The 23,865-nt window shown below is 48.9% G+C and overlaps 1 protein-coding gene and 1 long non-coding RNA gene across 2 annotated transcripts; both read right to left on the bottom strand.

Annotated features, from left to right (window-relative positions):
• Nucleotides 1–295: 295 nt before the first annotated feature.
• LOC121665938 lies at nucleotides 296–6,380 on the bottom strand. Its single transcript, XR_006016524.1, has 2 exons — nucleotides 4,036–6,380; nucleotides 296–3,730 (listed from the first exon to the last, which is right to left on the bottom strand). It is a non-coding gene; the product is annotated as an uncharacterized LOC121665938 (long non-coding RNA).
• A 3,951-nt stretch (nucleotides 6,381–10,331) lies between these two features.
• Nucleotides 10,332–23,154, bottom strand: PGM1 (phosphoglucomutase 1). Its single transcript, XM_042030891.1, has 11 exons — nucleotides 22,796–23,154; nucleotides 20,466–20,628; nucleotides 20,036–20,182; nucleotides 18,915–19,040; nucleotides 18,177–18,367; nucleotides 17,652–17,806; nucleotides 17,037–17,152; nucleotides 13,715–13,850; nucleotides 12,016–12,199; nucleotides 11,574–11,708; nucleotides 10,332–10,574 (listed from the first exon to the last, which is right to left on the bottom strand). Exons 1-11 carry the CDS (start codon nucleotides 23,051–23,053, stop codon nucleotides 10,485–10,487), a joined length of 1,701 nt encoding a protein of 566 aa, XP_041886825.1. The 5' UTR covers nucleotides 23,054–23,154; the 3' UTR covers nucleotides 10,332–10,484.
• Between the last annotated feature and the right edge of the window lie 711 nt (nucleotides 23,155–23,865).

Here is a 23,865-nt window from a genome sequence, read left to right as displayed (position 1 = left end):
CAGATTTTCTGGTTCCACCCTTTGAGGCCATATCAATCATCCTTTGCCCACTTGAAATTCAACTGGAATTACACCAGTGTGTTCAGGCTTCCAGAGTCTAAGCTGGAAGTGAGGTTAGAACTCCCCTGGATTCCTAGAATCTGTGCATCCATGGAAAGACTCAATGTAAATCTGATTTCACCATGGATTTTTAAACCATAAGATGAAAAACAATTGCTGTTCCATTAAAAGTGGAAGATTTAGACGTAACTTATACTGAGTTCTTTAGGAAAGGAATTCTGTCTAACTCAGGTGAAAACATTGTCCACTTGATGCCAGCTTTATTTTCTGGTGAAGTTTCAGGAGCAAGTGCAGCACAATGTGTTTATTTAAAAGGGACGGGAGGTATGAGAGTAAGTAGTTTTATCCTGAAGGCAGCAGGTCAGGCCAGTGAGGAGGAGCTGATTTGTGCCAGTCTTTGCAACAGCTCTGTCTCCTCAGGTGGAATCTTTCCTTTGCTTTAAGAGGAAAGCAAAGACTCAGCAGCACAGGGAACAGGGAGCACTGTGGGGCTCAGGGGACAGGGGGAGCCCTGGGGAATGGCACAGGGAGCATCAGGAGGTGAAGGTCAGCCTTGTTCAGATAATTTCCTTCAGTCTGTGGTCTGGGAGCACTTTGAAAATTGGCAGAAAACTATGGAAAAGATGAAAGGAAAAGCCTTGAAACAGACCACAATTCTTTCATGTGTGTATTACACTGGAACTTTATATATGTGAATAAATATACATATATTTATATCTCAGGAGAACTCTGTTCTTCACATCCCTGAATGACGTACCTCCATAAAACATACCATCACCCTTCTGGGAAAAGGAGGGTGACAATGGGACACCAGCACCAGCAACTACTTAATAACATATGCAAATATTGGCACGCTTCTTACACATTAGTTTTGTTGTTGTTATGACTTTGTCCTTTGAACTGGCACCCCAGCCTTTCATTCCATTTGACATCCATTGTGCTGGGCACTTTGGAAGTGCTCATTTAAGGAGCAGACGGGGTGCAGTCAGTGGGAGAAGTGTGTAACAGTGACACTTCCAAACACTCACCCAGGCTGGGCATTCACACTTCAGGTGCTGGGCTTTGTAGTTATCCTTAGGGAGGAAACTGCAATTATTTTATGTCTTTCTCATTAGCTCCAGAAGGGAGCGTGGAAAAGAAGGGCATGGATTCACAGCTCAGTTTGGGCATGACCAAGTTGTCCTTTTGCAAAACATCTCAGGTAATTTCAGGTGAAACTGCTCTGTAACTTCCAAGTTCCTCACACAGAGTTTGTTTGCTTCTTCCAAAAGGAATCAACCAACCCAATCCTCAAAAAATCTGATTCAGAGAGAAAGTTATTAAGGCAATAGTTTGGAAAACTGAACAAATATTACACCCAGTTGTCATAATCCATCACTTCCCACCACTTGCAGGGAGCCCCAGCCCTTCCTGCCAGCAAGGACCACAGCATCTTCAGGATGAACAAGGAGATTTCATCACCCTCCTAAACATTCTCATCTTTGTGGCCAGGCATGTGAGGCAGTAAAATACTTCAATCATTAGAGGAAGGAGAACATCACAATTTTTGCAGGAGAAAAAGAGATTCCAGGGCTGGTGGTTTGACAGGTTAATAAGAAGGCCCCTAGTCAGCCTTTACAATTTATTTACTTGCAAGTCTACACAGGGATTTGGCACCTTCAACAGGTTTTTATTCCAACAACATTTCAATTCACCTTTAAGACTTCCAATTAAGACAAACACTGGGGATCCACGGGTGGAATTTGCATGGAAGTTAGCGGGGGGTTGGCAAAGCCCTGAGAGCAGGGTTTAGGTATCAGGTTTATAGACTTGTATTGTCCTATCTACCATCTCGTATTTTCCACTCATTTTGCAAGTAAAACTTTTATTGCTATCAGCATGAGTTTAGCACAGCACTAACCCAGAGATGTGCCCCACCATGAGCTGAGGTACCCCGTTCACGTAGAACAATTTGGCTGCACTAAATCTTCGCGGTGAATGTTTGGTTTAGTTCCCCCATAAACCTCGTCTGCCGGATTTATATATTTTGGCTCCTTTTATTTTGACTCTGGTGGCTGAATTTGCAGTGGGCTTAAGTGATTTCAATCCCACTCCCAGCAGCAGCAGAGCTGCAGCACAGTGGGGATTTCTCCTTGTGTAAATACAGGGCCTCGTCTGGCAGGATGCTGAGGGCACCGCCGTGGTGGGGTTCCAGTGGGATCCCGGAGAGCTCAGCACCTCCGGGGAGAAATTCCAGCCCCTGCAGTGGCCAAGGCCCCCAAGAGTGTCTGTGGTCCCTCTCTATGGCCCTTTGTCCCAGTCACAGCACACAATGCATCTGCTTATCTCCTTGTGAATCGCAAACACTAAAATGTTTGTTTTCCTGTGTTACGAAGGCACACTTCTATCTGCAACAAAGAATTATGTCAATTATGAGGATGATGAAGACGTTTTCTCCCTCTAAAGCTCTGTGAAATTTAACTTTCTCTCACATGGGTGTGGGGGTTTTAAATAAAGTAGTATTTCAATAATGGCTTCAGTGGGATTTTTAAATTATTTTCCTCTATTTAGAGTTGATTTTTTTAAAAAAATCCATTTCAATTCCAATGAAAATGTCTCTGATCTGATAAAGGAGATGAAGTCACTGCACAGGCTTACTATTTTATTTCCATAAGGTTTGAAAGTTTTGTTCCCTGCAGTGTTTTGGAGCCCAGGAGTATTCATCTGTTTTGTAAAAGGAAAGTTCTACAGAACAACATTTGGTCACTGTTGTCTGAATTTCATTATTCTGTTCTCCAGACTAGCAGAGGGGAAAAGTGCAAGTTAGCTGGGTCACAGTCTGAAATGTGAGAGCAGTCAACTTTTTCTGAAGTTTATGGGAATGAAAGGAAATTTAATACTGTTCAAAAGAAAGATTTAAAGTTGCATCATGTGAAAACAATTGGAGAAGTTTAATCCCAAGGTCTTGGGTTATTTGGTAACTTACATGACCATTTGTCAGCCTGCAAAAGATGGAGTTGGCTTTGCCTCTGTTAACAGTTGGCCTCTGTTTTGGAGTGGTTTTGCAGTGCCAAAGGAACAAACAGGAGTTATAGTGGGTTTGTAGACCACTACTCGTTCTATTCTTCTGCAGCCTTTCAGCTCCTGACATCCTGCTCGGCTCCTCGGGCTGCCGGCGCGGCTCTCCCACCGCTCTGGGAACACGTGCTGACAAGCCTTTCATGGGAGAGGGGCTGCGGGGCCTGACAGCTTCTCAGACTTCTCAGAAAGCTGAATACATATCCATAATTTAACCTTTACCTCTCAGCCTGCTCCAGGCCTCATACATTTCATTGTATGTGGGATAAAAGCCATGGGACCCTGGGATGTAACTGAATAGTTAATGTTTTGTAATGTTTCCAGTGTATCATTTATGCTAAAAGATGTTGATTGAAGCATTCTTTACATTCAGATCAGTTTCTGTGGAGCAAATTGAAGTGAAAATCTACAGAGCTTTGAATGCATAAAAATTAAAGAACTTTTTTTCCAGAGGGCTCCAGCACAAATTCCATCAAATAACTCTTAGCAAAGTCTCTTGCTGTTGAGAAAATTCTCAGGAAATGTAGCCTGAGCCTCCCTGTGTCATCTGCTTCTCCTGCCATGGATACATCCATGGATTTGGCATCAGCACCTCCTGTGTTTGGCCACCACTCTACGGATATTTAAAATAATGGGAATCATTATTAAAGGGGGAAAAAATGGTGTCAAAACAAAGACAACTTGGTTTTGAAGGATGTTTTAAATATTGGTTTGAGGGAGTTGAATCCCACAGGAGTAACTTTTAAGAAGATCTTTGGGGTGTGCACAGGGTCGTGGCTGTGTAGCTGCCGTGCAACTGGACAAAGCTGAGGTTTAATCCATTTAACTCAGGATGAAGCCTGTGTTTCTCAGTGCAATTAATTTATAACTTGCTTTTACCAGCTCTGAAAACAGGAGTTTATGTGGTTTGTTTTTCACCTGATCATTCAGTGACTCCTCAGACATCCATGCTGGAGCTTGTGAAGTCTTGTGTTCCCCACACAGAACTGCAGAAAAGAAATGAAATCCAGAGAAGAAAAATACTGTATATGGAGAAGGTGGTAATGTGGAAGACTGTGAAGGAGGCTACAAAGGAGGAAAAGCTGGAAACAAGGGGAAAAGGAGAGGAAAAGAAACTCGTGAATGTAAGATAAAAATCCAGTGTGCAAGCACCGAGCTACAAACCCTTGTGCGCAATTGTGAGGAACTAGTGCACAGTGACAGGAATCTGTTGCACTTCCCTGGACCTAAAAAACAATTCCTGTGAACCCCCAGTGGCATTTTGCTGTTTCCATCAGCCCAGATGTCATGGCAGAAGAAATCAGTAGGAGCTGAGGTGTTCTGTACCTTCTTCCACACACAATAAACTTCACAGACGTACACGGGGACATTCAGTTACTTGGTGGCTTTTCAAGCCCTGTATCTAAAATTGAGAAATGCAGCTCAGCTGGTTTTTTAAGACATCTACAACAGTCACTTCAAAGCTGAACGTACAGGAGCTGCTTAAAAATTGCCTTTGATTCCCCCTGATGGAGAGCTCAACAGTGCAGCCAGGGAGCTGAAACCACAAATGTCTAATGTCACTTTTGCTGCTGTTTAATTCGAACTGATCCATCCCATTCTCTTCTTTTTCATTGAGAAAGCAGCAAAATAAAATGTCTTACATTGCTCATTCTGCCATAAATGTTATCAACAGTGAATGCTTGAAATGCTGCCAGGAGCTGCCCTGTCCCACCTGCTGCTGGGAGTGAAACACTAATTAACAGCCCTGGACATTTTTACTTGGCAATAAATTAAAAAACAAACAGCTTCAATTTACATTCAATTTCCCTACTTTCCATACAACCTAAATATTCAACTTTCATCACAGCAACAATTTAATCAGGAAGACACTGAAAGCTAAAAACCAGTAAGTGTAGGGGAAGCTCTGACCTCTTGAAACTGGAGGGAGCTCAGGTACTCTTGAAAAAGGCACTGAACTGGGCCAAATGCATTTTAGCATTCCAATAAAATCCCATTTATATTTTTAAATAACACCCACATACTAATTAACTTCTTCAGCCTAAGATGCACAGAACTGCTTCTTTCATTTTGCTTTGGAAAAGGCTGTGCTTCACCCTGAAAGTTGTAGGTATTTAAACTAGGCAGGACCAGCATTTAAATTCATATATATGTATTTTTTCCTCTGTCATCCAAGTAGTCAAACTTTCAAACAGCTGGAACTTCTTGTGAAGGGACAAACACCTCTAAGATGCTGCTGAGTCAAATTAAACCCCAGCATTGTTTAAAAATCACATTATTTCCTTTTGTAGGAGCTGAGCAGCTGATTACTGTCCTCATAAAGCATCTCCTTTGAGGCTGACTGAAATTACAGAGTATTATAACACTTTTCTCTTTGGGCTGCACTGGCACAGGATGGATTTGTAGTGTGTGTCTTTGGTTTTTTACCCCGAGAGGCTCTTTGCAGACAGGCAAAGCTCCCTGTGCTGCTGCCTTGTCCAGTGTTCAGCTTTGGTGCTGCCAGCAACAACCATCCCACTCATCCCTGCTGGACCTGATCATTCCTGAGGGTCTCCGAGCCCCAGCATGGGAGGTTAATGGCATTGTGAAGGGACACAGATGACTGGGAATTTCGTGCCAGAAAAAACACAAGCACTCTGCTTGTGAACTTCCTAAACTCCTCCGCTTCCCCCCAGCTCCCCCCGCCTCCCCGGAGCAGTGGATAAACACGGAGTCAGATGATTCAAAGCTTTGCACACTCACTCGCTCTGACATGGGGCTTGCTTGGCCTTTTATTCTTTCCAAAACTTACCTTTTTTTTCCCCCTTCCTTTGTGCTCTGGATGCAAGGAAGGACTGGAAATAGCAGAGGAGGGACTGTGGGGATTCCCCGATGTGGAGCTTTGCACCATGGCAGGAGCTGCAGCACATCTGAGAGTCACCCAGGGGCACCCAAACGGGCACCTCGAGGGAGCAGGGCTTGGAAGGTCCTGCCAGGTTGCTTTCACAGAGGAGAAGAGGGAGGTGAATTGAGCTGAATTGATGCTAAGTCTTTCTAAGCCATGTCACGATATCAAATATAGCCATGAAGTGCAGCCAAACTCCTCCAGTGTTCAGCTCATCCCTGCTGGTTCCAGAAAGTTTGAAATTATGGCAAATTAAATGTGCCACAGGCAGGATTTTTCACCAGCCTTTGCCTTGCTGTAGTAGAAGGGACCTTAAATCTCATCCAGTTCCTGCTATGGGCAGGGACCACTTCCACTGTCCCAGGCTGCTCCCGGCCCCAATGTCCAGCCTGGCCTGGGACACTTCCAGGGATCCAGGGGCAGCCCCAGCTGCTCTGGGAATTCCATCCCAGCCCCTCCCCACCCTCCCAGCCAAGAATTCCTTCCCAATCTCCCATCCAGCCCTGCCCTCTGGCACTGGGAAGCCATTCCCTGTGTCCTGTCCCTCCAGGCCTTGTCCCCAGTCCCTCTGCAGCTCTCCTGGAGCCCCTTCAGGCCCTGCCAGGGGCTCTGAGCTCTCCCTGGAGCCTTCTCCTCTCCAGGTGAGCACCCCCAGCTCTCTCAGAGCAGAGGGGCTGCAGCCCTGGGAGCATCTGATCCCCATCATCATTCAGATCCATCCCAACAGCTGCAGCCTTGGCTCCTCTCACACACTGTCACACGAGGAGCCTGGATGCATTTCAGACCTGGACTGTTGCTCCTCGCTAGGATTCCTCATCCTAATTAAAACTTAATTTGTTCCCTGCAATCAAGCTGTACGTGTGGAGCTGAGTGTTCAGCCCAGAGGAGAGTGGGAGTTTACAGAACTGAAGTGCAGGTGGGGTGCTGGGAGCAGCAGGGTCAGCACTGACCTGGAAAGCCATTTCCCAGAATGGATATATCCCTGTTATCCCTGTTGATTCTGGCTCATAATCACAACCTGTGGAAACGAAGGCAGTAAAACCAAATCCCTCTCTGTTCTGGAGCTTTTATCCCTTCCAGTCTCTGTTTATTCCACCCCACTGCTCCCACCTCCACCCCAGCACCACATCCTGATGCTGTCCCATTCTTACCATGCTTCCCTGACCTGCTCCTTCACCTGCAGTCATTGGCCCCAGCCAGGCCCTGCTTTTTTATGGTCCCAGTTCAGCATTTCTGGGATCTTCCCAAAGCCTCCCACAGCTGGGGAATGTGAGGGAATACCAAGGGAAGGGATGAGACAAGCTCTTCTGATGATGGTGAAAAAGCACAGAGACACAGGAATGTGCTGATGGTCCCACATCCCTGCTCAGTGTCTGAAATCTCAGGGAACAAATGAGATTTTATTTGATTTGATGTAATAATTGTTTTAGTTCATCTGCTGCCACTTTCTCCACCTGAGCCTGGGCACAGCTGTCAGTGCTGTGATGGGGACATGCCAAATAACACCTTTTTTCAGTGGTACCTGGAAATTTTGCCCAAACCTCTGCGTGCTGAGGATCTGGGGATTAGACTTTGAATTTATCACATGGAACTACTCCACCAATGGCAGCAGCGTGCAGTGTTTGCCTGAACTGTTTTAGGTAGCCTCAAACCTGTGGTTTGTGCCAATATTTCGGCGTGGGAGCCCATCCTTGGGGACCAGCCTGTGCACTCACCAACGCTTCAGAGATGCAGGAATTGTGACTGAATCCCGGGATTATTGATGAAATCACGAGTGAGGAGTGGTGAAATCCTGCCTCAGCTGGAGGTGGCCAAGAGACTCTTTACCAATGCTGCCACCTAGAGAGAGACAGTCCATCTCCAGGGTGGAAAATCCTGCAGGAAACCAAGATTTCAGAGCTTTTGTGCCTCAAGCACAGGGGTTTAACCATCCCCTGTGTGCTGGGGATCACCCTGGACACTGGTTCCTGCCAGCTCGACTCCTGGCCATGGCACCGCTGCGTGACCAACCAGGCTGGGACAAGGAATTCCGAGCACAGTTTGGGCCTGGGCTGAGCTCTGCTCTGGGCTGGGCTGGGGTTGCTCTTCCCAGGAAGCTCTTGGGATGTGTTTCCATCTCTGTGCAGTGCAAACTGCGCCCAGAAATGAGATCCTGCCTTACGTAAAGGTTACAACGCTACGACTGCTGAGACATCTGGATCTCATCGGGCTCCTCCGGGACAGGAGTCCTGAGCTTTGGCCTGGAGAGAGGCAGAGGAAAAGCAGGAGTCATTTTTCATGCAAATCTCCATCTGCAGAGGGTCTGATTCTCTGCAAACTCCTCCATGGTCATGGCTTTGGCAAAGGCAGATCATCAAATGCTGCACAGACTGACCGTGCTCCCCTGTTCCTGCCCCTGACCTGGAAGGGATCCACCACGATCCAACCCAGGGGGAAAAGTGGATTTCCTGAGAAAATCAGAACCTTGGGAGTCTCCTGTACCCAGACCTGCACCAGCTATCCTGAACCACAGCTGCTTTCCCTGCATGTGCAGTGTGGTCAGGGATGTGCTGGCACTGGGGCAGCTGCCAAGAGCTGCATCCTGCTCAGTGACCCAGCGGGGAAATCCACCCAGGCTTCCCCAAGAGGGATCTCTGGCCAGCAGCCACAGAGTCACACAATCATCGAGGTTGGAAAAGCCCTCCCAGACCATCGAGTCCAGCTGTTCCCCAGCACTGCAGATCCCACCACTAAACCACATCCCCAAGTGCCACATCCACGTGGCTTTTAAACGCCTCCAGGGATGGGGAATCATCGCTACCCTGGGCAGCTGTGCCAGGGCTGGACAGCCCTTTTGGGGAAGAAATTTTTCCTAATATCCAATCTTGGCACAACTTGAGGCCATTTCCTCTCATCCAGTTGCCTGTATCTGGGAGAAGAGCCTGACCCCTCCTGGCTGTACCCTCCTGCCAGAGAGCTGTAAGAACATTTCCCCAATGCCACTCAAGGTTCCCAATCCCATGAGCCAAACGGGCAAAAGCTGAACAGGCACCAATTGTCACAAGGAACGAGCAGCAGAGGGATCAGTTTGGGCTCCACTTTGTAGCTCTTGTAGGTGTGGTGGGAGGGAGCAGCTGGAGGAATTGAGCTGAGATAAAGCCATGAGAGCACAGGAAGCTTTGCCTCTCATTCTGAAGGTGCTGAAAGAAGTCGGGAGGCCCAGGAGAGGAGTGCTGTGTGTCACCAGAGAGCTGTTAGCACCAGCCAGCACCAGGATGGGCAGAGAGCAGCTTTTAGCACGGTTTGACTGAAAAGCACTCACAGTTCCATTAGGAGGAACCCAGGACTGACCTGCTTTAACAAGAGGCCAACCATAAACTCTGGGGTCACTTGTTCACACAATGCTTGAAAGGCAAATTAGAGCAGCCAAGTTGTTTTTCCCCCACTAATCCCAGCTTCCTGGTTTAGTCCTCTGCAGCCAGCCGTGAGGGAAACCTCTGGAAGCATCTTGCCAAGGGAAGCACTGGGCAGGCGCAGGACCATGGCATGGAAAACAGCTCTCCCAACCTTGGGCACAGGCTTTTCCTGGGTCCTACCTCAGCTTTTAGACTTCTTTTAATCTCATTTTTGAAGGTTTTTATCCATCCCACAGCAGATCAGCTCCCCTACCACTGTCAGTGCAGACTGAGCAGCAGACACACCTCACCTGTGCACAGGGGAGATAAAAAGCCTTTTGTCAGCACATCCAGTCCCCCTTGGAAGTGGTGCTGGCAGCTCGGGATGAGGGTGGGATGTTCCATGTTCCTGGATAATAGAGCTGCTCCCTCAGGCCTGCCCAGGGACCCAGCCTGAGTTTCAGCCCTGGCCAGAAGGTGAGATGGGACACAGGGATTGCAGGATTTGAGTGACAAAGGCAAGCAAACCAAGAGGGGACAGGGCCTAAACTCATCCCACTAATGTGAGTACATCCAGGAAAAGGGCAGGAGGGTGCAGCTAACTTCAAACAAAGCTACAGCTGTCTCCAAAGTGACCCTCTCTGTGCCCTTGGATAAGATATTGCATATTAATTCCTGCAAATCTGATTATTCCAAGGCTCTTACTGTCCACATTCAACCAAACAAGCCCATCCAAACCGGGATAAAGTATTTGTGCTTCTTTCCCAGGAAAGTTTCCAAGACAGAAAAAAAGCCTGTGAATTATTGAACAATTTAGTATCTCTGTTATTCCTAGAGCCTTTTGTTTAAGGAAAAGCCAGGAGTCCACGTGCTGCCCCAAAAGTTGGCTGAGGAGCACCACACCCAACGCGCCAGCAGCACTGGGGACGCAGAGAAGCAGCCAAGGGGACAAGGGGTGCTGAGGGCTGGGGTTTATTGACTATCCTTAGCAGCAAAACTGTGTTCTTAAATACAGGGATAAAATCAGTATTCCTCTTTTAGTGACAATTTGACAAGGAAAGGGGCTGGGCTGACTCCCTGCCCCGTGCACACTCCAGCACAGGGTGGCTCTATGTGATGACGGTGGGCCCGGAGCGGCCGGTTCTTTCATGGAGCTGGGAAAGTTTCAGTGCAATGGAAATGAGAGGTGCCAACATCACCTGCAGGGAGGAAAGAGAGTGCTCAGAACTGCAGAGCAGCACATGCAGCCTTCCCACGTTGCATCCAGCCTTCTTTAAGCATCCAGGTCAGCCTGGGACAGCCAAAGCTCAGCTCTCCTGACCAAAGGACTGCTTTGGGCTCACAGCCTGAGCTCTGGGACCAGTGACAGGGACACAGCGCTCAGAGAAAATCCTAAGCTCCAGTGGTGATGCTGCCACCCTCCCTGTGCTGTATCCCAACCTCCACTGCACGTCAGCACAGGACAGGTAAATCCTAAGTTCCGTTTGTTCCTCTCAGAATGGGGGATTTTCAGTCTTTTTGTCAATAATGGCACAGTAAGTTATGCACAAAGAGCTCACATTTGCTGGGGAATATAGAATCAGAGAATATCCTCAGTTGGAAGGATCCCCAAGGATCATGAAGTCCAACTCCTGGCCCTGCACAGACACCCCAACAATCCCACCCAGTCCCTGAGAGCGTTGTCCAAACGCTTCTGGAGCTCCAGCAGCCTTGGGGCTGTGACCATTCCCTGGGGAGCCTGTTCAGTGCCCAACTACCTTCTGGATGAAAAACTCTTTCTTGATATCCAAGCTAAACCTAAATATGAGAGGATTCTTCTCCTCCAGTGCCTACAAGAGCTCAGCAGCATTTGTAAAAGGTGTTGTAGAACATGTGCTGAACTCAGCACAGAACAAGGCAGTGTCAGCTCAGGTACAGCTGAACCTGTGATCCCATTTATTTGTTTTAAACCAGCCACAGGTGTAACACAGGCAGGAAAACTCCTGTGCTGTGGCAGTGGCAGCTGTGAGGGATTCCCAGTGACGCTTGCTCCACACTTGAGCTTTTTTTTTAATAAACCTCTTTACACTGGGATGAAAGATACCAAAGCTCTGGCTCCCCAAATTCCTGGCACCTCCGCACAGCTCCGAGCAAAGCAAGGCTAAGAAAGGGCTCAGCTCTGGGAGCCAGCAGTGGAAGGAGCGAGCAGCAGCACCCACCTGTGGGTCTTGGTTTATCTTCTGAGCATCCTTCTCGTAGCTGTCGATGTAGAGGCGCACGGTGGCCCCGGCGCTGCCGGTGCCGCTCAGCCGGAAGATGATGCGGGAGCCGTCAGAGAAGATGAGCCGCAAGCCCTGCTCGGGACACGGGAGGGAAGGGCCTCTCAGCTCTGTTGTCCACGATTCCCAGCATGGCTGTGCCTGACCCACACCATCCCTCCTCTTCAGGGAGCCACAGAAGGCTCCTGTGTTACCCTCTCCCCCCTCCCAGAGGGATTAATGTCCATCCTAACCCATTCTGGAGACCTTGCTGGAGCTCTGAAACTCCTGAAGCTGAGCCAGGGACTGCCTGCCAGACGCAGCATTCCCGACACGCTGCTCTGCATGGAAACAGGACATGAAGAAAACACTCCCAGTTCAGCCCAGGGGAGGCTGTGCCCACCTGGTTCTTGGAGACGCTGCCATCCACGGGGTCGTTGTACTCGAAGTTGTCGGCTTTCTCCACCGTGTAGACTTTGTCCCCGCTCGACAGCTGCTTCCCCACGAAGGAGCGGTCGAACATCACCGTCTCCAAATCCTTCATCATTTTGTTGGCAGCATCTGCATCCACCTCCTCGTAGTCATACCTGCAGTCAGCACCACACACAGGGATTAGGGAGGGGAGGATGCAATGAGATGTGATGGTTTGGGATGCCCTTTTTGAGCTCTGTGGGTGTTCTCTGCTCCCACGCTGGAGGGGAGGACAGGCAGAAAAGGCACATAAAAGCACCAGAACACATTGGCCAGAGACGCTGTGGCTGTCCCATCACTGGAAGTGTCCAAGGCCAGGTTGGATGGGGCTTGGAGCAACTTGGGACAGTGGAAGGTGTCCCCTGCCCATGGCAGGGGTGGCACTGGATGGGCTTTAAGGTCCCTCCCAACCCAACCCAGTGTGAGATTCCACGAAATGAGAGGAGGATCTGTGTGCAGCACTACAACTCCACCCACACAGATCCTTGGGACACAGCACAGCGTATCACAGGCGTTTGGTGCCAGGAGATGAAAGCACAAAGTGCTGTCTCGCACTGAGTGTCACAGACCGAGGGCCAGGGCCAAGCTCCAACTGACTGCCAAGAATTTCCTGTAGTTCTGCCCACAGCGCCCCACCAGATCCCTCATGGTTACTGTGAACACCCTCAGAGCATCCCCACAGCAAACTGCTGCTGTGACCGCACCAGGAAAACATCCAGTGCCAGCTTTGATGTCCCTGCCCGGGGAAGAGAGGCAGCAGAGAGAGGCTGGAGCCCACACCAGGATCCCAGACTCTGTATTCCCACTGCCAGCGGGATTTGTGCCGCTGTGTTTGCCGCCTGACCCGCCTACCCCTGCACTCAGCGTGCTCTGCACACATACCTCGCATGCTAAAAGGCTGCCTTTTTATCCTAGACTTTGGCATTTTCCCCCAGGTTTCCATGCCTCAGATGTGTGCTGGCTTTGTGGTGAGTAGGGGGGGGGAAAAAGGAAGAAAAAAACAAAAGAAAAGGCAAGTTCTTTCATTTGGCAATTTGAGACGGAATTTTCATGTAGACCTTCCAAGCTGAAAGATCTGTGCCTAATGCTTTCACAGTGTTCCCACCTCTGCTTGTGTGCAGGCTGGTTCTCACTCCTTCCCTTGCCATCTTCCATGTCTACTGCAGGTTAAATTTGAGTATTTGGGGACTGGACAGGAACTCAGCCAGGTAAATAACAGCCATGGGGCTGGGCATCCATTCCATGAGACACTGCTGTCACTGAAGATGTCACAAATTAACTTGCGATATGGGGTCTCAAGAATACTGATCTCATGGCAAAAAAGACTCTTGGAGGAAAAAATCTCCATTAAAAGTAAGAAAAGATACCTTGTGTGTATAAAATGTCTAGACTTTGGTACCAGATTTATGTCTGGAGTAACAACCCAAAGCTGGACACCACAAAGGGTTATGGTGAATGCCCATTTCATGGCACCCAGGAATGCTGCAAACTGCTCAGGGAGTTTTGAACTACTACAGGACAAACAGCAATGGAATGACACAGGAACATCCCCACGCTGACACAGCGGTGCCATCAGGGCTCTGCTTTGACACAGAACAGGGAATGGGAGGTGCCAGGAGCCCTTTCCCCACCTGGTGAAGAAGTTCCTGCCGTACTTCTGCCAGTGATCCTTCATGATGTCCTCCACGCTCTGCTTGCGGGCAGCCAGGATGGACAGCCAGGCCAGCACTGCCCACAGCCCGTCCTTCTCTCGGATGTGGTCAGAGCCTGTGGGGAGCCACAGCACAGACACAACTCCCAGTCCTCTCACACCACAATTCCCAGTCCTCCCCACCTTGTCTCCTCTCCTCCATGCCCCTGGCAGCTGCACAGCTCACAAACGGGAAGCATTTCCAGAGCTCCATCCCTGCTGCATCGTTAAAGCAGGGCAGGATGTCATCTGCTCCAGCTCCAGCCCAAATAAAACACTCGGCATCTTTTAACACACACATTCATTGTTCACACATCTTTAACTCTGTTCCCAAGGAAGGAATGGGGAATGTACAGTAAAAAGGGCATCAAACAAGAAAACAAAAGGTGAATGCAAAGGAGCAGCTCGGCAAGAACATCAACTCCTCAGCAGCTGTCGCGTCCCATCTGCCAAGGAGCACCCTGGGATCATCTCCTGACCCAGCACCAAGGGGAATGTCAGCCCTCCTGGGGAACCAAACCCCAATGACCCCAAAATCATCCCAGAACAGGGAGAGGAGCAGCAGGGCAGGGAGCACCAGCCATGGGGCTGGCAACAGCAGGGCAAGGAGAGGCTCCATCCACCTGCAGAGACCAGGAGAGCCTCCACCCTGCTCTCATGGGGGGCTGGAAAAGCCCCTCTCTTGGCTACAGGAGCATTCACAGAATCCCAGAATGGGTCAGGTTGAAAGGGACCACACTGGGGCAACCGGTCCAACCTCCCTGTTCCAGCAGGGCCATCCCAGAGCACAGGATTTTGACTGTCTCCAGTGAGGGAGACTCCACAGCTCTCTGGGCAATCTGTCCCACACAGTAAAGAAGTTCTTCCTCATGTTCAGGTGGAATTTCCTGGGCTCAGTTTGTGCCTGTTGCTTCTCGTTGTGGACTCCCCCAAAGCTGGCACTGCAAGGAGAGCAGGAAGCAGCCAGGGCCAGCCCAGCCTTGCCCTGGAAGCACAGTGGGATCACATGGCACTGACTGACCCCTTGGGAAACCCAAGAGGTGCTGGACCTTACACAGCCCCCAAACAAAACGGGATCAGATGGCCCAGAACACACCCAGCCCACACTCGGTGCCTCTGGCACACCAGTTGGACCATGTGCCCCACAGATGCAAAGTTTTCTCCTTCCCTCTCTGGAATACCTCCAAACAGGTATTAAAGAAACCCCAGGAGCACTCCAGAGCTGCCATGTCACCCTCTGAAGGACTGCCAGAGTGGGAATCCTCTGGGAAAGGGCTGGGGGCAGGGCAGGGGGTTACGTGGTGCTTTGCACAAATCCCACTATTGTGGATGTGGCCATAAATTATCCCCACGGTCCCTCACGGCAGAGAGAGCTGGGCAGAGGTGATGGAGAGGAATGCTAAATAAACACCAGTCCCATGTGATGTATCAACTTATTGCTGGAATAAAATACCCAAGGAAGCAAGCAGGAACTCTGTCATGTCGCATTACTCTAATTGCTGCTGGCCTCCAGTCCCACTGCCTCACAGTTTGTTTCAATTTTTACTGGGTCTTTTGGCTGCTCCTTCACCTCTCTCCCCTTCAACACTCCCATTCTGTCCAGCTCCAAACAACTCCTCATTAACTTCCTACCAACTAACCCTCCTCACTGCTTTTCATTCCTTTTTCCTTCCTAAGTGCATTTGTCAGACGGACAAACCCCTCTGCATTGTGGGGGGAACCCAGCACGCCTGGGCCCTTTCTCAGTCTGCTCCCCCAAACTGCTTCAGCTCCCACCACTTGGATGTCTTGCTGCCTGGCCAAAACCCCAAACCTCTCTCTCAACCCCTGCTGCCACTGGAATCACTTTGGTTTGGGAGGAAGTCCCTTACCTGATGGGGGATGCAGAGAAACTGAGCTTGTTGTTCATATAAAGGTGGAAGCAGTCTTGGGGAGCTGCTCATTTGAGATCATCTCCCATCAGCAGCTCCAGGAATGTGGTTTTATTTATCTCCTGAAGCACCAGTCCCTCTCATTAGCCAAGGTCCAGGATATAAACTCAGCACATGCTGAAATCACTCAGGGCAAAACTCCAGAATCTTTCTTTACTCACCATTTACTTCAAGATTCCTTCACAGGGATACCAGTTTCCTGAAATTCCCCTTTCCTTCCAACACACAGCCAAATCCCAGTCCCACATATCAGAGTAGTATCTGACTGCAAAAATATTGCTCCTGGAGACTGCCCAGCCCCACAGCAACCTGCTCTCCCCCAGAGCTGTGATCCCATTTCCTCAGCCACAGGAAAGCTGGGGTAATCCTTTCCTGTTGAGCTGTGCACCCCAGCTCCACAAAAAACTTCAGTCCAGGCATTTGGGGATTTAAAGCACCCACACACAGGCTAAAAGGTTTTTCTGGGGTGGTGGAATGAAAACACACAAGGTTTGAGTGAGAAATTCCCTCAAGACCCTGTGCCTTGGATATGCCACCAGAGATCCTTAGAAAACAGGAAAAACATCTCAGGAAGAATTCAGACCAGATAAAACTCAGCCTTTGTGCAGGTATCAGGTGCTGATTCAGGGCCCTGCCTGCAGGGAAGGTCCCATTTCCACAGGCAAGACATAAAACCACATGGGAGATGCCAGGGAGAGCTCAGGAACTGCCAAGGCCTCCTGGGAATCCTGAGTGTCCTGAACACCCCACAACAACCTGGAGCAAATCCTGCTCCCGTCAACTTCCCTGCACACCCCCAGTAAATTCCTTGTGATGTTCACTTTGTTTCTCAGTAACCCAATAACTCACTTAGACTGTTCAAAGGCAAGTGTTAATTTAAACTTTATAAATCATACCTTGTTTTCAGAACAGGAAAATGAGGGCCCTATTAAGCCCAGAGATTTAATAGTGACCTGAAACCTTCCCTAATAAAACTCCGTGCTCCAAACCGTATTTCTTTCCAGAAATGAAAACACTGAGAAGGTTTTCCTGGCCACCAAGAGTTGAAAAATACATTTAGCATTGCACTTAATCCCCACAGACTCAGTGACCGGGCTACTAAAGAGGCCCCCAAACTTCCTGCCTATCTCCACGTGCCTTCCCGGAGAACTGGAGAAGAAGGAGCTCCTGCCTCACAAAACCTTTAAATTGTGTTCATTTCCACACCGATTCCTCCAAGCCTTTCTTATATCTTATTATTTTACAAGTATTAACAACTGCAGATGAAAGATAAATCCCAAATTAAAGAATAAGGAATCACCATTATGGGTGATATGGGGAATGCTGACTTACCAGTCCCAAAACTTTCCTCTCCACACAGAGACAGTTTGTTTGCATCCATCAAGTTTCCAAAGAACTTCCAGCCCGTTGGAGTCTCATACAAAGCAATCTTTGTAGCCTGGGCCACTCTGCAAAGGTAAGAAAGCCAAGTCACATCGCTGAATTCTTGGTGCTCTTATGGGAAATGGGATCAGCATCTCACTGAGGGCAGGGAATGCCACAGCTTTGGTACAATCCCTCTGTTTCATCCCAGTGTGACCTTTGGGAAATGAGTGGGATGTGCATTTAAAGAACAGATACAAACCCTCAGGTCTTCAAATCAATTTTAAGTTGCAGATTTCAAAGCATTTCACCAAGAAAGCATCAAATTTAAGGAAAAAAAGGGCGGGGAGAATCATTTGTTTGGGCTTATCTGTAGGGAAGACAAAGAGCCAAGAGCTCAGCCCAGCTGTGCCACGTCCTCAGGCAGGGTTTAATCCATTAAACCTCACTGCTGTCCTGGCTGGGCAGTCTCACCGGACCGAGGACAGGGAATTGATCCCTGTGAAATCCCAGGAAAGGGGCATTCCCTGCCCTCAGCAGGGCTCCCTGCGCCCCTGCCCCTGCCCCTGCCCACGGGGGTGCTACCTGTCGAGGGCCCCGCTGGTGGGCATGCTGCGGGCGAAGCCGCGCACGCCGGTCTGCTGGAAGTACGGGATGCTGAAGATGTTGGCGGCGATGACGGCGACGGAGTCGGAGGGGTTGACGAAGAAGCCGTGCTTGCCCAGAATCATGTTGCGATCCTGGGGGACACAGCACAGGCACAGCTCAGCTTCCTGCTCAGCTCAGGGCAGGAGCTGGTCCCTGAGCAGGCCCAGCCCATAAACCCAACAATTCCCAGCGATTTTCTGAAATAAACACAGAGCTCTGAAGAAGTTACACAGCAGCACCTGGATACTGTTTCACCTTTCTGCTGAATTTTCACAGCTTTAAAGTTATTTAAATACAGTTTGGACTTATTGACACAGTAGCCAGCTATTGCTGTGGTGGCAAACTGCAGCCAGTGCTTCACTTCACTCATGACTACAGAGGAGAGGGAGAGAGAAAAGGTGCACCTCAGCCCCCCAGAGCTGGTTAGAGGGAAAGAAGGGGAATTCTGAGCAGCTCCTTTACCCCATCTCCATCAAAGGCAGCTCCAAAGTCGTACTCTCCCGTCTTCATGGTCTGCACCAGGTCAGCAGCATAGGTTAGGTTGGGGTCAGGGTGGTGGCCCCCAAAGTCCTCCAGGGGGGTGCAGTTCACAGCTGAATTTGCTGGGGCTCCCAGCTCCTCACACAGGATCTTCTTCACATAAGGGCCCACAACTGTCTCAGCAAAACAGAGAGGAAAGACTTGGCTCAGCCCCCAGGCAGCTCTACACCAGCCACAGCACCACCCACCTTGGGCTGCTCAGTTTGGGTCAATTTAGGTGCTTTATGGTTTAGGAGCTCACATCAAAATCCACCCCATCCCTGCAAATGTCCCAGGCCAGGCTGGATGGGGCTTGGGGCAACCTGGGATAGTGGAAGGTGTCCCTGTCCATTGCAGGGGGTGGAAAATGAGCTTTAAGGTCCCTTCTAAACCAAACCATTCCGGGGTTCCATGAAACATTTCACAGAATCCTAAAATGGTTTGGCTTGGAAGGGACCTTAAAAATCAGCTCATTCCAACATCCAAAACACAACACTTGACCAAAAATAACATAAGGCATAAAAAGTTTGCTCCCAAAAAGAAAAATCCGGTATGCTACAAACCAAAAACCAAACTTGCAATATAAATTCCAGAGAAAATCTTCCTGTCTAAAGTAGGTGGCAAATCCCCAAGGACACCCTGGGCACCCGCAGAGAGCCCCAAGCCCCCAGCCCTGCGTACCCCCGTGCATGGCATCGATGCGGATCTTGAGCTGGTTCTTCCCTGAGAGCAGCTCCTTTAAGGCATTGAAGTCAAAGATATTCCTCAGCATGTTGGCATAGGCTTCTACAGAGTCCACAATTTCCACTGGAAAAGAGAAGGAAACAGGGATCAGCCCTCACAGCCTGAAATGTTGGTAACCAAGTCCTGTTGCTGTGCTGAGGGTCCTCAGAGCAGAGGGCCAGGGCTGAGCACAAAGCTCTTGAACATCCCAGAGAATCAGTTCATAGGGACAGGAATAATGGGGCTAAATTGGAATTTAATTACAGGCTCTCTCTGCTAATCAGATCACAAATGGACCAACAAAATCCTTAAGGCAAACTCTGTTCCTAGCTAGGGCTCCCTGGATTCCCTTTGAGAGGCCTCAGTCCCACTTCACTTAAATTAAAAAATATATCTATAAAATCAGATCTTTAAATTCCATCAGAGTCACTGGGAAGTGTGAACTTAATAGTTCAAAAAGTTACACCTTTGCAGCCAACAGGGAATATAAAAACATAAAATACAGCATAAAAATCCCACTACACAGAAATGGGGACCGAGAGAAATATCAAATTTTATCATCTTTTAACTTATTTCTTTTTTAATTACAAGCACGGGTCACCAAGAGATGGTAAAAAAATACTTGCAGTATTTTTAAAAAGTCTTTTTAAAATTTATTTTCATATTTCACTGCTGACTGACAGAAGTCACATGTGAAATGTAACAGCTTTCCCACTCACAGGGACAACTTTTATATGTGAAACCATGGAAAAAAAAATCAGTTGAAAGATTAAACTCTGTAATTTTTAATCAGGAAAATGCACTTTAACTGCATTTCTCTGTTTTGAAGTACACATTTGCCTTGCAGCAAAACAGCCTTTGATTTTAGGGAAGTTTAATGGATCAAGATTTTGCAACTGAAGTAGAAACTTCTGTGGGACAGAAAATTCTATAAATCAAAATCAACAAATAAATAAATGCCAGGATGCCAGGAGCAATGTCCTCCTTTGGATTATCCCACAGATGAGAAGGAGAGGTCAGAATGGCCACAGAAACTCCACAATTCCACACCCTTGCCAAGGGGAAGAACATTTGTTTACCTGTAAATGGCTTAAATTTGTTCTCCAAGTCAAATTGCTGCTTCCCAATGGTGCCCAAATCCACCTGGAGATCTGGGCAGATTGCATATTCCTCAATTTTCTTGCTGATTTGGAAAATTTTATCTGTGACGGCTTCAGGAGCAGGACCTGCAAGATGAGATGGGCAAGGGGGAAGATATTAAAGAATCCAACTGCAAGAGGAGTGAACTTCAGGAATACAGCAAAGACCTGGACTGGGAATACCCTCCTAGGAAAGGAACGCCAGGGAATGAGGGGAGCAGAGCATCACTTGCTCCATTTAGGGGAAACCTCTGCTCAGGGCACTGATCCCTGGGATATGAACACAGAAACTTCAATTCTCAGGTCAACACAAGAAATTAATAATAATAATAATAAATAATAATAATGCTGCAGCAGAAAGTGCCCTGACCTCCATTGGCAATGTTGAATTTGATGCCGAAGTCCCCGTTGGGCCCGCCGGGGTTGTGGCTGGCGGTCAGGATGATGCCCCCGATGGCTTTGATCTTGCGGATGAGGCAGGACACAGCCGGGGTGGACAGGATCCCGTTCTGCCCGATCACCAAGCGCCCGATCTGAGAGTGGGAGAGCAGAGCAAACCACTGTGAGGCCAAATCCCAAACCCAGCCCAAACCCCAAACACTGGCAACAGGTAAAGCACAGCCCTGTTCCTGCCAAAGCTCCCCACAGTGCATCCAACCCTGCTCTGTTGTAGCATTCTCCTCCATGAATGCTGCACATGGATGCACTCAAGGCCTGAGCTCTCCACAGGCATTAAACACCATCAAAACCCAGCATTCCCTCTGGCTGTGGCCTCAAAATTTGCTTTCAAGGCACACAACGGGGCAGAGAGAAGCCAAAAGAACACAAAACTTGAGCATCCTGGGAGCAGCTGCAGATTCTTCCTCGCAGCAGGTAGCACACCTCCTTCCCATAAATCCAGGGATATCACTGAGATTGGATCCAGAGCAATACACCACCATTAGAATGTCTTTGCTGGAGTCCAGGCAACAAACCAGAAGGTGAATATTTCTCTGGAAGAACTCCTTCCCACACCCCCCAAATGAGGTGACAGGATTTAAAACCACACCAGACTCCTCTGCAGCAGTCGAGGGGGTCAGACCCATAACCGACTGGGAAAAGAGGAGGGATTTCATTCAGTCACAAGCTGAAGCAGGAATCAAGAGGAGCATTCCCAGCCCGTGGTGGGGGCTGAGCCAAGGGCACGGGATGGCTGTGATTCCTGTCCCCTGGCACTGTCAGGTGCTAAGCTCCAGCATCGCTGCCCATCAGTTATTGCATGGTCCAGATGTCCAGCCCAGCTGCTGGCAGAGCTGCACCTCTAGCAAATAACAGCATAAATGTGAAAAAGCACTTTAAAAACCCAAAGTGAGGGCCCTGCCTCCAGCTGGCCACAGCAGCTCATACTGGAGCCCTCACTCTGCCCACCCACCTACTGATCACACATTTATTGCACCTCACATTTCCTTTGAAGCAGCCAAACCTCCACAAGGTTTGCTTTTTCCCCGTTCTCAGACACACTTTGTCCTGTGCTTTATTCCAGCCTCCAAATCTTGCTCCTTCAGCTTCCCTGAGAATTCACGAGACCTCCAGGAAGCTCCTCTCCAAAACTTCCCCTCCTGCTCCCCAGTTTCCCTTTGAGGGTCACGTTCTGCACCACCCTGTGCATCAGTGCCCTGCACACAGCCCCAGGAATGCTGCAGACGAAGGGAAGATAAGGGATTTTCCCTGCCAAAGCAGACAGCAGCTGCAGGAGAGCTGGATGACCACATCAAATCCCCTGTCCTCGCCCAGCCTGTCCTCCCTGCACACCTGAACTGCAGCTTATCCCCACAGAAGGAAAGGAAAGGGAAAGGGAAAGGGAAAGGGAAAGGAACTGATTTCAAAGGAAGATATTAATTTGCAATGCCAGAAGATTTTTTCCCCCAAGATGGAAAATACGTCAATTTTAAAAATAAATGAATAAAATTATCTCCTCCTATTCTCCCCTTGACTGTTAATTACACTGTTCTAGTCAGGTTTTTTGTCAAACAAATTCCCAAAATCCAGGTCCCTTTGCACAAAGTTTACTCTGCACAAAGAGATCTGGAACAGACAGCAGAGTCTTTTCTTCTTAAAAAGCAGAAGGAAACAAAGACAAAAGCCCAGTGCGTGAACCATGATCTACCACAAACACACAAGGCTCTTGCTCTGCTTCCAAAATACTGAATTCCAGCACAACTGAGCTCCCTATAAAGGCTGTCGCTCACTTGCTAACTCTCATATCAATTTCCAAAGGCTTCCTGAGCATTTACCCCACAGCCACAACTTACACCTGGTGAGAAAGGCAAAACGTGGCTGTTTCTGTTCCTTTGCCACTTTGGTGGCTCTCCCTGTTACTTCATTCCTGAACAGTAGCAGGGGTTTATATTCTTGTGGAAAGACTGAAAAATCCACAGCTGCCAACAGCTTGGGGCATGTCAAAGCACAAAACAAGAACACACAAACCCCAGGCAGAATTTATTTCCCTTTCTCCGTGTGTATTCTCTGCCCTCCTGCATCACTTAGAGTGAAAACCCAGCAATTTCTGTACTCCCCAACTGATTTGCCATTAAAACCATCACTATCAGCAGTTGAATAAACGCCTTTGGGGAACTAAATCTCACAGTGCCTAATTTCTGATGGATTTCTGCACTTCTCAGCCACACCCCACAGGAATTGAGCCGTTTAACATTTACCAACCCCGTTGGCAGCAGCCATTTGGACAATCAGTTCCACTGCAGACTTATTGAGGTACCTCCCATCACCTCCAACCACCAGAGAGGCTCCTTGGCGATCTCTTAGGTCTATGGAAAAAAATATACTCTGGATAAAGTTCTGCAAATAGTTCAGCTTGGATTCAAAGTAAAAGGTCTTCCTCCGTAATCCGCTGGTTCCCGGTTTCTGGTCGCTGTAAGGAGCTGTTGGCACCGTCAGCAGAGGCACGGGAGCGTCTTCCATGTCCGTTTTTCACACAAGTGCATTTAAAAAGTAAAATATGGCAAAATTAACCCCCAGCCTTGGCACAGCAATGGCCCACCTATGAGACAGGAGTTCAGGGGAGCTGCTGAACACCCAAAAATAGCTCCTTGCACCTTCTGTAACCAAAGCCGTGTCCTCGCACTTGCGGTGGGGGATCAATGTCACGGAGAACGCACAATTCCACACTGCTGGCCCTCACTGCAAGGCTGGGAAAGGATTCCTGTCTTCTCTGTCATCTCCTGGTTGCCACAGGCACTGCTCCCGGCCATTCCATGGAGCCCAGCAGTGTCAATCCGTGTGGATCTCCCTCGGACAGGGAGGTGGGAGCACCCCAGCCCCGCTCGGATGCGCCGCTCTGGCGTTTTCCCAGATCTGCAGGGCAACGCCAGGCCCGGCCGCACGCTGGGGCTCCGGAGGAAAACTTCCAGCAGGATCCTGCTGCAGCTATTTTGCAAAGTCTGGTGAGTTAAAGGTCACTCTTAAAATGGAAGGGAACAGATCCGTTACCTCCCGTTTGCTCATGCGACTCCTGCCCTACAACCTGACTTCCCACGGGCTCCCTCAAACACAGGGAGATCTTCCAGCAGGAACAGCGGGTCAGCCTTTGGCTGGAAAGCCTCATGAGCCTCAACTGAACACCCGCAGCAAGTCTCACCCAGATTAAAACCACAAAAAACTATCAAATGTTTGGGAAAACTGCATCCCATAACGCTGTTCATTGTGGGAAAGCCTAAACGCAAACAGAAGAGACTCAGATATCAAGAAACTTCTGTGAAGCCTCATCTTCCCAA

This window comes from Corvus kubaryi, unplaced genomic scaffold, assembly GCF_017639235.1.
Source record: "Corvus kubaryi isolate FWS band 111438036 unplaced genomic scaffold, C.kubaryi_AGA036_p1.0 37334, whole genome shotgun sequence".
NCBI classification, from domain to species: Eukaryota; Metazoa; Chordata; class Aves; order Passeriformes; family Corvidae; genus Corvus; species Corvus kubaryi.
This window is presented reverse-complemented; position numbering and strand designations above follow the sequence as displayed.